Consider the following 15,468-nt stretch of genomic DNA (forward strand, 5'->3'; position numbering starts at 1 on the left):
AGGGAGATGCTGGCACAGCCTGCTGTGGTCCAGGAACGCTCAAAGAGCCTCACTTAGGACCACTGCTTATGAGTTGCAAGATGTTTGGCTTTAGTCATCTGTCAATCCCCATCCTGGCCATAATCCAAGGTGGTAATTGCTGCAGTTTTCCTCAGAAGTCCAGTTACAACAACATTGTTTCACTCTGGCTGTGATTCAGGCAAATAATGTTCAAGGCTTCAAAGCCTTGTGCTGTTAGACAACAGATGTTCCTTAGGCAACAGAAACTCCTGAGAACAGACAGTGTTTCTGATAAGCTCAAGGGGAGCTTAATTACCTGGGGGCCATTAATTAAGGCTAAGGCCTTAACAAATATTCCTGAGATTGCTGAGCAGCCTGAAGAAAGGGGAGCATGGAGGGATGCACCACCAAAAACCTGGGCATAAGACCTTTGGTTTGGATGAACCCATTACCACTCTTTGTGCTAATGAGAATGTGTCCTTATGCTGAAAGGCTGGTTTGTGATTTAGAATTTGTCTTATAAAAAAAATGATGCATTTAGGAAGGATTGTTCAAGCACAGGAAGTTTTACAAGCTAGGTGGAATTTCAAAGCTGAACTTCAAGGAGCTGTTACACAGACTCGTAGCTTATTCTGGTGAGCTACCTGAGGACACATTAGTATAATAAAGAGTAAATTAGATTTAGGAAACCTGACTTGTGGAGATTTTAATTTAGATAACTAGGGCTGTGTTCCTGAAAGTATTGCTCACAATGAATTACGATGTGATTTGTTTTGGAAACTCAAGTGTTCACCAGGAAAATCTGTCTGGCCTTGGTTTCCCAATGAATTTTACTTTAGTGCAGGTGCCACATAAAGGTCATTCTCATCCAGGCAAAGAAAAACATTACTGGAAATCAAAACATTGAGCTCAATAAATACCAAAAGCTGGCCAAGTTGAAGTGGTGAAGGGGAAATTATCTTTTGTTCTACATTGAAATCAAACCTTATGAGGTTCATTACTCATATGTCCATTTTTTCCTGTCACAATATCAATTTAATTTTTTTTCTGTGTGAGTTTTGATCAAACAGTAGTAAAATAGACTCAGCGTTGTGCTCAGCAGAGGTGGAAAGCCAGCTAAAGAAACATTTAAAAATACCAGTGCTAACGTCTTTATGGATTTTATTGCGCCTTTTTCTTAGCTGGACGGACTTACTCATATAACACAGTTTTTTCCAAAGAGAACCAGAGTTCTAAGTTGTTCAGAAGATTTTTCTTCACTGCAGAATATGAGCATTTCATAGCTACGTGGTGCACTTTTGCTATATGTCCTTCAGCTCAGGGCTTTTGGAAAGACACACTGTTGTGTAGTTAAATCAAAGGCAGCATCGAAAACATCCACTGGGCATCTTAAGCAGAAGATGACTGATGATGCTTCTTGGTACCTAAACTCACTGCCATTTATCAATTACTGAAAACTTGACTTTCAAGCTTATGTTTGGCATTATGTGTTCTCAAAAGTGAACATGGGTCCATCTAGAATTGACTAGAATTGCTCTTCAAAGGACTTAATGTGAAGTAGATGGGAATTGTTAGCGATGTCATGATCAAAATTGTGAATGAATGCCTCTTTCTGCTAGTTAGTCACCAGGAAATGTGATAAGGAAAGGAAGAGGAAAGCAGCTGTTTTATTAAAATTGAATAGAAATGTAAAATATCCAAATAAGATCAGTGGGTTTTTCATTTGTTTGTTTGTTGGGGTTTTGTGGGATTTTTTTGTTTGTTTGTTGTTGTTGTGTGGTTTGGTTTTTTTTGTTTTGTTTTGTTTTTTTACTAAAAGTCTTAAAAAGAGTAACACAACCCAAAATCCTGAGCATCAGTTAAGGAAGTGAAAGGGCAGTGAGATTTGTCTGGGTGACAATCCTTGATACATTAAATGGATGCCAAAGAAGTCTATTCTTTTCTTGGAGTTTTGCTAAACAGTAGGGAAAATTTATACAGTGGGGTTCAAACTTCCTGAGATCTAGGTGGGATTGCCAGTTGGCCTAACGAGAGGGACTGTACACATCTCTGTGTTTAATGCCCTTGTCTCTCTTGGGCTGTTGGATCCAGAATGTTGTATTTCTCCTTTAACAATGTCCATACCTGCTGAGTCAGAGATGCAGTAATTGTCACCAGAACCAGTCATTAAACTGCATAACAGTTGATAAGTAACGAAAAGTCTGTGTGAGGACATGGTCCATTTTTGTTTAATTCAGCAAGTTTATGTTTCCTTTACCTGTGGTTTTCTTTTGGGAAGAAGCTTGTACTGTACATTGCTCTCCATATCTGTAAGATATGAAATTTAAGACCAGTTTGAAATATCTGCTCCTGGAATAACACTCTTTCAAGACCTCTTAGGCTTTCCCTGTAGAAGGAAACATGGCAAACCAGAATGCCATAGAGGGAATGCTTGACTAGAGTGAGTATTATGGGGTTAATTCCTGCCAGTAACATTCTTGATTTTGTGATTGGTTTCTTGCTACATTCTTTTGCAATGGTTGAGGGTCTTTTGCTCTGTCCTACAGTGATGCTACTTGATTTTTTTAACTCCAGTTAAAGAGATCTCCAGAGATCTCCAGTCTTCAGTGCTTTTAGTTTCTCTGTTTTCACTGACATAAAGTTAGATTTTCAAATGTTCAGCAGCACATTCATGTTCATGGTAATAAATCCTAGTCACAAACAGACCAGCAATGTTTACTGCCTTATCGCTACTCACAGAACAGTTGGAATGTATTGGGAAAATAGATCCCTTACTGTGTCCCCTCATTGACACGAGGAAGAAATGTGACTAAGGAATCTTGCTTTTTAGTGTTGTGGGGTTGCATTAACCATCGCAAACACAAGTTGTCAACATCTACTTGGAAATAATTTACAGGTCGAAGAAGAACCAAATTGCATGAATTTCACATGAGGATTCAGCAGAAGCAAGCAGGAAACACTTTGTGTTGCACAGACATGTTCACTGAAAGAGTGTAATGTGTTTCAAGCAGGAGAATCCCATTACAACATAGATTTTCTCTGTGTGAAAGGTCTGATTTCAGTGCTTTTTGCACAGCTGTTGGCATAATGTTTTTGGAACCATATCACATAATGAGGGTATATAGCGATGTCATACCAAAACCAAAGGGATTTCCCAGTTCAGTTCCCTGTTTTCAAACCCTGGCAGGTCTACATTAGGCTCTTTCCATCTATTAGTAGAGTTACAACTTGACACTCATCCCTTGTTCTACCTTCTGTCATGGGCAATAAGCTTTTATTTTATTTTCAGATCAAGTACAAGGACACGTTTTTAATAAACTGGTGCGGTATAATAATATTATCAATTTTATAATGCTTCAAATTGTATGTTCATGTTGATTTGCTTGAGTGAGAGTCTGGGAGGCCCTGAAGTCTCCCTTATCAATTGCCATACTCTTGGGCAGGTCACTTTTCCCATTTGGCAGTCCATGGGGCTGTGTATATCAAAAGCAGGGTTGCTTTTTTTCTCTCATGAGATATCCTGAGTTATCAAGAATGAGATGCTTTTTTGTGCTGTCAATATTACCTATCTCGAGATGTGGCAAATAACCTGAAATAAGGTGGCAGAAATTAACATAAGAGTGACATTAAAAGGAGATTTTCTAATTTGGGATCTGACACTATTCCAGTCTTCAAAGTGTTTGTGAATATTTAATAGAGCAGATATCTACTGAAAGGAGGTAGACTGGATTATTTAAGGGCATCATAAGCTCTTGAATATTTCACCCCTGGAGCACTGAAATTCACATTTGGAAGTTAGTTAACCTGATATGATGTTGTTCATTCCCAGGCTTGCTCTTGTGCTATTTTTTAAAATTTGTTTTATTATTAAAGCAGCATTGGTTGCAGTACGAGCAAAATGAAATGGATATTCTTCAGATGCTGTATCAGAATACTCTGATACCACTAGCTATCCTAATCTTAAAATAAATATTCTAAAATATTATAGTGTTAAATAGGTGAAAATAAATATTCTTAGGCTGGTCCTCCTGAGAGGTCTTATATACTTATATAAGACCATTTGAGACAACATACTTTCCATTAATTAGAGTGCTTATTCATAGAGCTGATGTTTGGGGCTTGTATTGGGGTGAAGACTGCTACAGCTTCATTATCTCTAATGAATTTATCAGCTGGATATTGGAATTTGACAAGGTAGTTTCTGCACTCTGCTTAGAGAAATGCTTAGTAAAATGGCAGTCCTCCCTGTGTTGTACATATTGAGTGACAATATTGAATAACCAGGTTGTGCATAGACAGTAACTGGTTTGGTTTTACATTGTCCCTGAACTAAGCATCACAGCGTAGAGTGGTTTTGAGTTCCAGACATAATAAGCCATGAACACATCTAGACACTTGTGAATCAGGATCTCCTTGTCTTAAGGCTCGACTGTGTAAACAGAGCCTGTGTGGTGAAGTTTGCATCTGTTCACACCGACGGTGTAAATCAGTCTCACATCTAAAGCATTAGCTCTTTTTTAGAATTCTCATGAAGATTAAGGTATTTCTCTAAAAGGAGAAATCATATAGGAAAGAACTGATACATTGCTTGGCAGAGCTGTCTTTGGTACACTTGGGAAGTGGGAGCAGAATTAATTTCCAGCTGTCTGTATTATTTTTCAGTCACTGGGCTCACTGAAGTGCATGCCCTAATTTTGTGTTACCTAGCTGGTAATGATTCTAAATGCCTGTTTGAAATGCAAGTATTACCAAGGCATAGACCTGACTCATAACCCTTTGCCTCACTGTGACATAAATTTCGTCAGTGTCTGAACCAAAAGTTTTCTTTCTAAATTTTTAATTTCTAATGAAGATTTTTCTTCATTATCATATTATTTTTACTGGGAATTTCCACAGCATTCACAAAGGCATCAAGATACTTGCCAATACTGTATAATGAGAAAAGAAGATCATAAAAGCTAAGATAGTTTTTGAATTGAAACTTTAAATGTAAACACATGACAGAAGAGCAAAACTGGATTCCTTTAGTTGTTTAAAGATTTGTCTACAAGCCATTGGACAATTCTAGATTACCTTTTATGTCTTGAATGTTGTCTTTTTAAGAAGGATGAATTTTAGGGGATAGACTCATATCCTGACTGAAAAATATATATTATTTCATGTATGTAACTACAGCTGAATGTAAGCCAAACATATTAGATTCATAATTTACCTTACTTTTTCACACAGAATAATGTCTATATATTACCTCTATATAATCTCTGTTTCACAAAGAATAATACAACACAGGAAATATATCTGAACCGTTTCTCATAATTTTTTCAGTGAATTAAGAGGTCTAATGGTTAATTACTGTGAAGCACAGCTAGTTAATTCTTTCTCTTCCCCGCCTACACATAATGAAACACTGACATTTGATTTCTTGAAAGTATGTCCTTTCTCTAACCCTGCTCCTGTCTCGTTTTCTCTATTTCCCAGAGGCTGCAGCCTTGTGAGCTGCTGTAATATCTATCAGCATAAGTCACGCTGAAAGACCAAGGCTCTCATAGCTGATGTTAATAACATAAATTGAAGAGAAACATGAGAGACACAGAAAAATTTTATAGATCCCGTTGCCTGAGCAGAGGAGAGCCACTAATCTCAAGGCTGCCATCTCCAAATGAATGTTTCGGATTAGCTGCTTAGCTCTTTTTTTTTTTTTACAGTTTTTTTTTTTTGGTAGTTTCGACTAAGGCGATAGTTGTATTTTTTTAAAGGAAAATAAAGCGTGTGGCGAAATATGGCATAGAGGCAAAGCAAAACACTCTTGCTGAGTTGAGAGGGTGAAAGAGGAGTGTGGCACATAAAACACCACGCTCAACTGTCTTTCCCCTTCCCATTCAAATAGCCCAAATTAAGGGCAGCCTCAAGTTGACACGTGCAAGCCAGGCTGACGAAATTCCTGTTTTCCACCATTTGTAATTAACTCCGTTTCAGGCTAGATTTGTCTGAGGATTTGTGAGTGACTAATAAGTTCTTATACACCAGTTAGGTTAATATAGGGAGAGGACATATATAATTCTTGTTTATGGTAAAAAATACCGTGAACCCAGTTATGTTGCAAAATTCAAAAGGCAAGTGTAAACCTGCTTTAAGCCAGGAGGAATTATTTACTTGGGCTGGGAATAATAGCTGAGCTTTGACAACAGCGGGGTGATGCTAATATGTTGGTGCTTTTTTAATGGCTTCAAGGTGAGGAATGTCTGTTTCTTTGTCTGTCTGTAAAATCAGGGTGTGCTTTCCACCTGAAAATGCAGTGGGATTAAATGGTCATTTCAATTAGTAGGACTATGAATACTGCTGCTGCACGTCGTGTTCCCATCTTGATGTCTGGAGAGCTTCAAGTACAACTGGCACAGACACTCAGAAGATCAAGGTCAAACTGTCTGCATAACAAATGATAGAGAGTATTAATTTGCCCACTGATGTGGCAGCAAAGATGAATAATCTCTGTGCAGTTTATCTATACATCTGGGATTTGAAAGACTTAATTATTTACAACAAAGTGAATCCTGCATCAAATGTCCCTCTCAGAGGTCTGTAAGGGACAGTTCAACACTGTGTATTGCCCCTGTGCTGTATGCCTTCACCAGGGGATCATAAATTACAGTTTTCCAGGTTTGCTGCTTTCAGGCTCGTGCAAGAAAAAAGAGAGTTTTACTTAAATGGGAGTAAATAAATAGTTCGGTTCGGTTTACTTTTTACAACCTCTGAAGTTAGTTTCTGTAGGCTGGTGTCTAAGTCTGGCATATTGTAAGGTCTTTTTGCAGAACCTAACATCAAAAATAGAATTAATATGCAGTTTTTGAAAAGTTCACTGTTGGCAGATAGTTCTGTTAAAGTTGAAAAGCATTTTACCTATTGATTTCCATGGAAAGTGTTAGGCCTGTGGTACATATTCTTGAAAATCTATTTCTGACTGTATTAGGAATGTTTCTAAAAGCTTGCCCATCAATTTAGTGTTTAGAATAGCATGTCATACTGAGACTTTCACCTTTTGATAGGGTTCCCATTTACTTATTGTGACAGACCCAGACAGAGAGCATACAAATTACTTCTTAAATATTTTTCTTAAATAATAAGCAGATTTGGAACTCAGTCTACACTGATATTCATGACTTGCATGTACCTCCACTAGAACTCTGCAGAAACGCTGATGTAAAAGTAAGTTTAATTAAATTATTGGGCATTGCATGGAAATTGAACTTTAAAAAGATAAAGTCTCTCTTACAAGCTATCAAACGTAGACTATGATACCTTCAACTCAGGGCAGCCTCCTCTAAGAATTTCTGAATTGCTGTCACTGAAAGTACCAAGAGTGAAATATTTGCCATCAGTCTGTAGAACAACAAGTAATTTTTGACATGATTTGGAGCGGATTTTACTTCAGAGTAGAATACCAAGTCTAACTTTATATAAAGGGAGGCATGTATTGAAAGCTGATGTTAACAGCAAGGCTTCATGTGGGACTGAGATGTTTCCTGAGCTTCATGTGTGATCACTTATGATTAGAAAAAGAAGCTAAATTCAGTAATTTGTTTGCTGCTCCCTATTGGACTTTTGAACAACAGATGCATGATATACCCATTTTTTTTCAAAGCCCAGCTTTATGAAAGAGATTCAGGTAAACTGATGTTTAGGTAGTGGACAGAGGTTGGGAGGTATTCCCAAAGGCTGCAAATGGCTTGGCAAGGGGGAGTGCTTAAACGGAGGGCATCCTTTTCTTTGCACCTTGGAGTCTCTAGGATTTGGTATTTACCTCACCATCAGTACCTGGTACGTGTAGGAAATATAAAGTGAGATTCTGGAAGCTCATAGTGACGCAGGATTAGGATTTTTTTGGTCAGTGTTCTGATATTAACCTCAATAGACTTTTGACTGCATTAGTTATAGTTTTAGATTTGAGGTTCTGAATCGATTTGTTTGCAAAATGAAAATGAGTGCTGCATTTGTCTGATGGATAAAATGAGAGCTGTATGATTTTTGTTTTTACATGAAAGCTAATTTGTGACATATGTGGACACAGATCTGGACAGGTTCGAATCCCTATAGTTTAAATAAAATGTTAATAATAATATTTATTCTTATCCACAATTCTGTTGTGTTACAGCTGTGTAATATTTCATCATCACGTTATTGGATCAGGCTAAAATGTACTGGTCTTATTTTTTTTTGATTTGGCCAATAATGTAAATATGGTTCAGGTGAGTGTACTAGCTGCATGAAAAAAAAGTAAGAGGAGAGGAAAAAAACATGTGATTTAAAGCATAGTAAAGTCAGGAGGTGGACTCTTGAGTTTTTTAATTGGCTTATTAAGACACATAACAGAAGTGCAATTAAATTATTTTTATTATTCCAAAATACACAACAGACAATACAGATCTATGCTGAAAACATTTTTCCATACTTTTTTACTACAAGCTATTCTGTTTTGCAATTTTAATTCAAAATTCTCTCATTTAGAATGGAATAATTGCTGATATGAATAATATGCTTAGTTTTAACACAAGTCAACTCATGTTTAAACTGAGACCAAATTTGATTTACTTATTACTTTACCACTTTTAAAGCTTCACTAGACCAAATAAAATGCATATAAATCTTATAAATACAATCAAAAGAATTAATATCTTTTAGTAAAAAAGCTAAAAATGAAATAAGTTAAAATATCTGTTATAAGAGAGATTCAGAGTAACACACAGATTCCCTTTAAATAAGCATGTCTGCAAGGGTCTTAAAAGCAGACATGCCAGATTCCTGCCTCATTCCCTTCCCTCATTCCTAACAGGTTCAATGTGTTCTTGATGGCCTGTAGTGGTCACTACTCCACAGACCTCACACCCCTCCTTCCTTCCTTCCCTCCTTCTCCAACCCCCTGACAGTTTATTTCAATGTCTAGTTGTCTGTACCTTTCAGAAGATTTGCCAGTGACTACTCTGAATCTTTCCCTGGTTGTTCTGTTCTCTTTGAACATGGAGAACTGACTGTTCCTGTTCTGTGTAACAGTCTTCAAGCATGTAAAACGTCCCACTAATATTCCCCCTCCCCCAAGTGTTACCTCTCATAACCAAACCAACCTCGTTTATTTAAATCTTTCCCTCCTAAGGTGTTTTTTAGGCTTCTCTCCCTTCTTATTACCCCTCTGTGGGTTTTCTCCAGTCTTTCAATGCCCTGAAGTTCTCTGTTCAAAGCTGGAAATAACCACTCAGCCGAGGTGAGTTCAACGTGTCCCGTTGAACTGAGTGGTGGAGGTAGGTTGTGTCCTGAAGGCTCTACTCCTTACATTCCCACTTTTCTGCAGCACTGTGATGCTGTTGACTCTTGCTTCTCTTGTACAACCTGCAAGCCTTCGGTGCCAAACTGCTGCTGAACCAGTCACTTTCCATTCTGTGTCTGTGTAGTCGATTCTTTCTGATGAAGAAGAGTGTATTTTCATTTTCCTGATGGGATTTCATTCCGTAGGCTTCGGATGATATTCTTAATAACGTGAGGTAATTTTCTGCTCCGATTCAGTCAGTCTTCCAGCTTGCTTCCAGACCACCCCAAGTTCGTATTGGCCTTGGCAAAATTGCTGCAGAGCTCTCTGAATTCCATTCTCAGAAGGGACTACTGCCAGAAGGAACTGCTTTCAAGGCACGTCATCACACTGTGTTTGCACTGCTGGGGTCAGGTGCCTCTAGATTCATCCCTAAATAATTTGTGAGACTGCTGTGTTAAATAATGCTAAAGAATTCTCATTATTACATTCTGTACTCAGGTGAAAATAGAGAGCTGATGATTATTTTTTCAAGTTAGCCAGGTATGAACTACAGTGCCTGTTACTTGTGCTATTGTGACACTGAGGCTGAGCTAACAAGCCTTACAGAGAAAGTACAAGAATTCAAGTGATATTCAACATTTGAACATAGATTTTGGCTCTTAAATAAACATGCTGTTATTATTTATGTAGCATAATAACTATATGAACTATTTTGCAAAATAAACCAGTCAGGATCTCAGCTGAGAGAAGTTTACAAACCAACTAATAGAAAGTAAAGGCACAGACGTTGGTTGTAATAAAAGCAGAGCAGCAAAACTTTTTAAAGTAAGTGCATTCTGAGGAGAGATGGAAAGCAGGGGGTAATAAAGACTTGAAACTTTTTGAAAGCATAGAATAGTACAGAATAATCTAAGTGAACCAGGCAGTGATAATACAGGAATATAAATAAAGAAGTTGTGATGAAGAGGAGGCAAGGGCAGAAGAAATCAGAAGCAGCATTCTATAGATGTATGAAAATAATTTTAAGGCAACTGATGGGATAAGTAGGGAAGGCCTCAGGAAGAGTTTAGGTAGTAGCTCTCCATCTTGGCCTTAAAAGTCTTTGTTTAAATCTTGGCATTCTAAACAGCCTCGCTTTTTATCTTCCACTTAAGCCTGATCAGTACCTTTATTTAGAAGGGAACATTTAAAGCCAAACTGCCACCTCAAGCACCCTTCACTGGTTACTTCCACTCTGACTGAAGGAGCAGTAGGATGGCCCCAGTCCCCTGACGGTGCAGTCGGTGGTGTCAGTGTCACAGGTCTCACAGTGACATTCGGTAGCTACTGGGTATGAATAGAAAGATTCAGGATGGTCACCACAGCCAGGGATCTTCACTGTTTCGTACACAACCTCCTTGAAGGTGCATGTTTGCTGGACGGATGATACTGGTGGATATTTGTATACTGGATCCTGAAATTACAAGAAGGAAATAACCGTTTTGAAATTTGCTATTGGGTAGAATTCCAAATTTTTATAAAATAGGAAAATCCCACAGAGGTCAAAAGCTTTTGAATCTGACCTAATTTCACTTAGATCCTCAAATTTTGCCTTTCAGGACTGATGTGGCAAATCTGTGTTATACCATCTCCAGACAATCTTTCAGGTCAATTGCTTGGCTCTTCTTCAAATTATTTGAAAAAGTAGGAGTCTACATACTGTCTGCTTGCAACCACAAATCGAACACAAGGCAGAGATCCCCACTGCCATACTTTTAACTCTGATTATACAATATAAACATAATGTGAGCAGCCAGTTAAAGAACTGAGTTTTACTCGTCTTTTCACCCTCCCCCTTCTTCAGATTGGCTGTTTATCCACTTTTCTGTTATTCAACCTGTTCTTTCACAAGGCTCATCCTGCCAATGTGTTCGCTACGGACTGGAGAAATGGGGTGTTCATACATCACTTGGAATATTTAATTCTGGTGCCTGAATTTAAAATTAGGAGCCTCACCCTTGTGAAGCAGTATCCGGAGCACCACGTGGCGTTCACTGTAATGCAGAATTCACATTCTTCTCTTTCCACTGCTATGGTAATATTGGTGAGCTGGCAGCTATTGCAACAAATTGCTTTCCAGCAAAGTAACAGCACGTAACAATTAACTGCCTTCATCCTGTGTATAAAGCAAAAAATATATGTGTACCAGAGACACACGTATAGTTTTTTCAACAGGAAATGTTTATTGAAACAGGGTAGTAGTAGTTCTATAACAGCAAGCTTTTGGAAACATCAGTGAAAACAGAGACATTACATAGGTCTGTCCTTATGTTTATTGTTAAAAGAGTTTGATTTCCCTAAGAACCGAAATGGAATGTCAGCAATCTTTGCAGATTAATAATAGCAGAATACCATACCAGTTTCAATGAAATATTTTTATCTAAGTTTGTGTACAGAGAATGTGCCCTGTCTTTAGGAGAAAGAAAAAGAAGCAAAGGAGAGAAAGTGCAAAGGACAATGTATTTTCAGTAGCAATTAATTACATAAAGTGTTTGTAATTTGAAAAAAAGATTTCTAGATCAGGATCTGATGAAAACTTACCTGTATTCTACTTGCCTTCCTGGTAGTAATAGCTGTAGTGAGAAGAAAGCCCTATGCTTCCCTTTTATACTGAATTGTGTGTAATTTATACCTCGAGGATTTGCAGTGTATTAATGCAGCAGGCATTAGTTTGGGACCTGGTGAAAGCGGATTAGTGTTCAGCCAGACAGTGAGATTAAGCCTTGTTAAGGGGAAAAAAGAAAAGCCAAACACACTCAGGAAGTGGTGGTGAAGGTTACTGTCACAGTGTCTCTCTAGAAGTTTCACTGGATTTGATTCAGTGGCATTTAGAAATAGCTGAGCCATTCCACAGTTTGAAAAAAAGGTTGAAAAACCTGCTTTTGGAAAAGAAAAGTTCAAGTATTTTAACTGTGTTCTGTGTCAGCCCTCAAACTGGAGTTTGGGGTGCAAAGCTGGTCCTCTGGTGGCGGAAGACCCTTCATAGTTGGAGATGTTGTTATAGTGTTTCTTGCCTAATGAACATATTCTTGGGGTTTTCAGAGTATCAATCTTAATTGCTTTTCTCTGAGTTAGGTCTTACCCACTGAGCTGCACACGTACTTTCTTTATTGATCTGTGGTCCAAGAAAGCTAGTACTATGAATTTTGTTAAGCCATGAAGAATTACAATTTTCCTTGCTGTTCCTAAAAGCACTGTGGTTTTTCTATCCCAGTATGTGCAGTCCTGGTTCCTGTCTGCTGCATGCTCACATTTTTTTAACTTATGCAAGGGATGTCTGTATGGTGGAAAGGGTCAATAGGGATGTCATAATGAGGCTCCAGATCTGTGATTTTATGTCAGTGATCTCAGCTCAAATATTATCATGTTACAGGGAAAATGCTAATATTTTTAATTGACAGCCATGAAAACTCAATTTGAATGTATTCCCTAGTTTCCTATGATAATAAAAGATTCTGTGGATAGTGTACCCCTGCTTACTGCCCTTTTCTGCACTCACAGGTCAGTGATGTGTGCCTCTTCACCAGAATAATGACAGAGAAAGAACTTGGTTGAGTTTCACGTATCACTTCTGGGGAAAATGACTCACAGCAGCACTGTATTTACTATCACCCGCCCAGAACAGCCGGTCTTGCTTTGTTTTGACTGTACTAGTATGGTCAGTCTGACTTTCACAGAAATCCATCCACAGAAGAAAACTAGACAAGGACATATAGCTAAAAGCATTTTATCTTGAAAAGAAATTCTCACTGGCCTATTAGTTTCCAGCAGATGGGATACTTTTCTAAGTGGCTTTTACAAATGAGCCCTTTAAGTGTGTCATACCTTCCTGTGGTCCTGCAGACTGGCCATCTGTTCCAGCTTCCATGAAGTCTGCAATGCCTTCATTTGTTAATGAATTTCATATCACACCAAAGTTAGAAAGTGAGCTGCAAATTTTCCCTGGACATCTCCTGTAATAATGACTTTGTTTGAAGGAGAAGACAGCTCAGTTAAATGTATGAAGAAGACAAGAAATCAGACATTTTCCTCTGTGCTAATATAAACTCTGTGATTGTTTGATAGTGGTCTTTTGTGTCAGTTGGTGTCAACACAGTCTATCTTCTCAGAGAAGATTCTCAGTTGCTGTAAATCACTAATTCCAGAAATGCCAGACAAAAGCTGATTACAATTTGTTATAACCCTAGTGAGGATCTGGTCTTTTCTAAGTAATTTATACTGGTTCTAAGTAATTTATGCAAATTAAGTGAAACTAAATAAATGCAATTTGCAAAGGACAATACAGAAAATATCTAATGTCTCAGTTGCTGTGATCTGTTTCATGACTTGAAGAAGTCATACACATCCACTAAAAGCACAGTTTCACAAGCAGAGAGTGCAAGTTCAGTCCGTGCCATGCTGTTTCTTCCCTCCCCTAGTTCCTTGTTTTGGCTCACTCAGCCTCCTCACTTGTGGAAACACAGATTAGGGAAATCATTCTGTTAAAAGTAAAAAACCCAACCCAACCCAGCTGTCTTTGACACCACTGTTGTTAACCCCTTTCAGTTTGTTCCACAGTGGGAGGAACAGCTGTAGCAGTGTAAGTGATGGGGTTGGCTGGGGAGTGTGAGTGAAGGTTAAGGTTAACAGAAAATGCTTTACACATGTTCATGAAGCCACATTGCAAACAGAATACAAACTTTTTAACAGGAAGATTTTGTCCTGCACTGACTTCAAGGGCATTTGTTTCTGTAATCAGCAGTTCTAGGTTGACTTTCCAGCTATCAGCTCTGCTACATTCAGTGGGAGAGTACATGAATATGCATTTTTAGGGTAACAGGAAATTGCAAATTGAAGTCAATTAACCCCCAGCCTGCCATTTGAGGAGCAGTAATTTGGTGAGCTATTACTTGGTTAACTTTGATTTTGATCCCACACCTTTTGCTAGAAAGATACACAAAAGGAACTACTTCTCATGAAGGGCAAGATGCTATGTAAGTACATGCTTTTCTAAGATTATTAATTCATACCTCTGGGAAATGTTTATTTGCTAATTGTATCTTACTCCTTCAAGTTTATATTCCCATTAGATTAAAAAGATTATGGTAGTTTTGAAGGGAATAGCAAAATTATTTATCCAAACAACTATAATTTTCACATATATGTGAACATTATGTGTAGGTTCTGTGTTACTGAAGTTTGTATCTATTTGAAAAATAGTAATGCTTTCCATTTTAAATGGTTTATATTTCACTTTAGGGAGTAATATCAGAGGAAGGAACACTTTCTCTTCACATACCACAGCAACTTTTATGTAGTGGTTTTATCTATCCGGTTCCCAAGCAGTATTGTCCACCCAGGATTTAGCAGCTGTCATTATGCTTCCAGGCTGGATGCTAGGTGTTGCCCAGACTGTCAGAGAAGAATTATTGTAGCCCTATTCCTGGAATTCTCTGGTGGTTTATGTTTACAGCCTTGGAAAATAAAAAATACTGCGTTATGTCTATACAGAAAGATTCAGACAGATCTGCATGTGCTCTGCAATTCATAGGTCTGGAATGTCTTTGCAAATGGCCTTAGCAAAGCAGCCTTATGCTCTTTCTACACCTTTCTGGAATTAACTTATTAGTGGGTTCATTGTGCAGAATCCAAGCTATAGCAAGACCCATGAGAGGGCTCAAGTTGCCACAGGATCCTGTAATTACATTATAATTGGGAATGGGAGGGTCCTAAGGGAGCACTTAATGGTCAGGACCTCTGTCAAGAGAGATTGCTCTACTCCTACTGGAGTGAGTGCAGAAATCTGGCAAATGCTGTAATGGAATATTTTCAACCTGAGCAAAGGAGCTGGTTCATCAAAGTTTAGATATTCCTGTAAGTGAAGACTCACCAACTTTTGTGCAAGTCACAGTGGACATCAGATTCACATGTTAATGCCTTAGTGGCACCTCAGGGAAATAAAAGGCTTTTCCTATTGCTATATTTTTTGTGTTCTCTGGCTATTTCCCTTGGACTGTTTGCTGCTGTAACCTGGCAAGCCATTGTTACCATCACTGTCACAAGGGAGCACTTGCCTTGCTATTTCTAATCACTTCAGCCAGAAGTGCTGTGACAAGTTCTGTTCTTGTTTCCTTTGTAGCAGTAATTGCTCT

General features: G+C 38.2%; 1 protein-coding gene across 1 annotated transcript; it reads right to left on the minus strand.

Moving 5' to 3' along the window:
- Nucleotides 1-10,514: 10,514 nt before the first annotated feature.
- FSHB (follicle stimulating hormone beta subunit) lies at nucleotides 10,515-11,916 on the minus strand. The gene is made up of 3 exons (XM_017826975.1): nucleotides 11,879-11,916; nucleotides 11,294-11,453; nucleotides 10,515-10,751 (listed from the first exon to the last, which is right to left on the minus strand). Exons 2-3 carry the CDS (start codon nucleotides 11,450-11,452, stop codon nucleotides 10,515-10,517), a joined length of 396 nt encoding a protein of 131 aa, XP_017682464.1. The 5' UTR covers nucleotide 11,453; nucleotides 11,879-11,916.
- Nucleotides 11,917-15,468: the final 3,552 nt, after the last annotated feature.

The sequence above is a fragment of the Lepidothrix coronata genome, unplaced genomic scaffold (genome assembly GCF_001604755.1).
Source record: "Lepidothrix coronata isolate B3197 unplaced genomic scaffold, Lepidothrix_coronata-1.0 Scaffold133, whole genome shotgun sequence".
NCBI classification, from domain to species: Eukaryota; Metazoa; Chordata; class Aves; order Passeriformes; family Pipridae; genus Lepidothrix; species Lepidothrix coronata.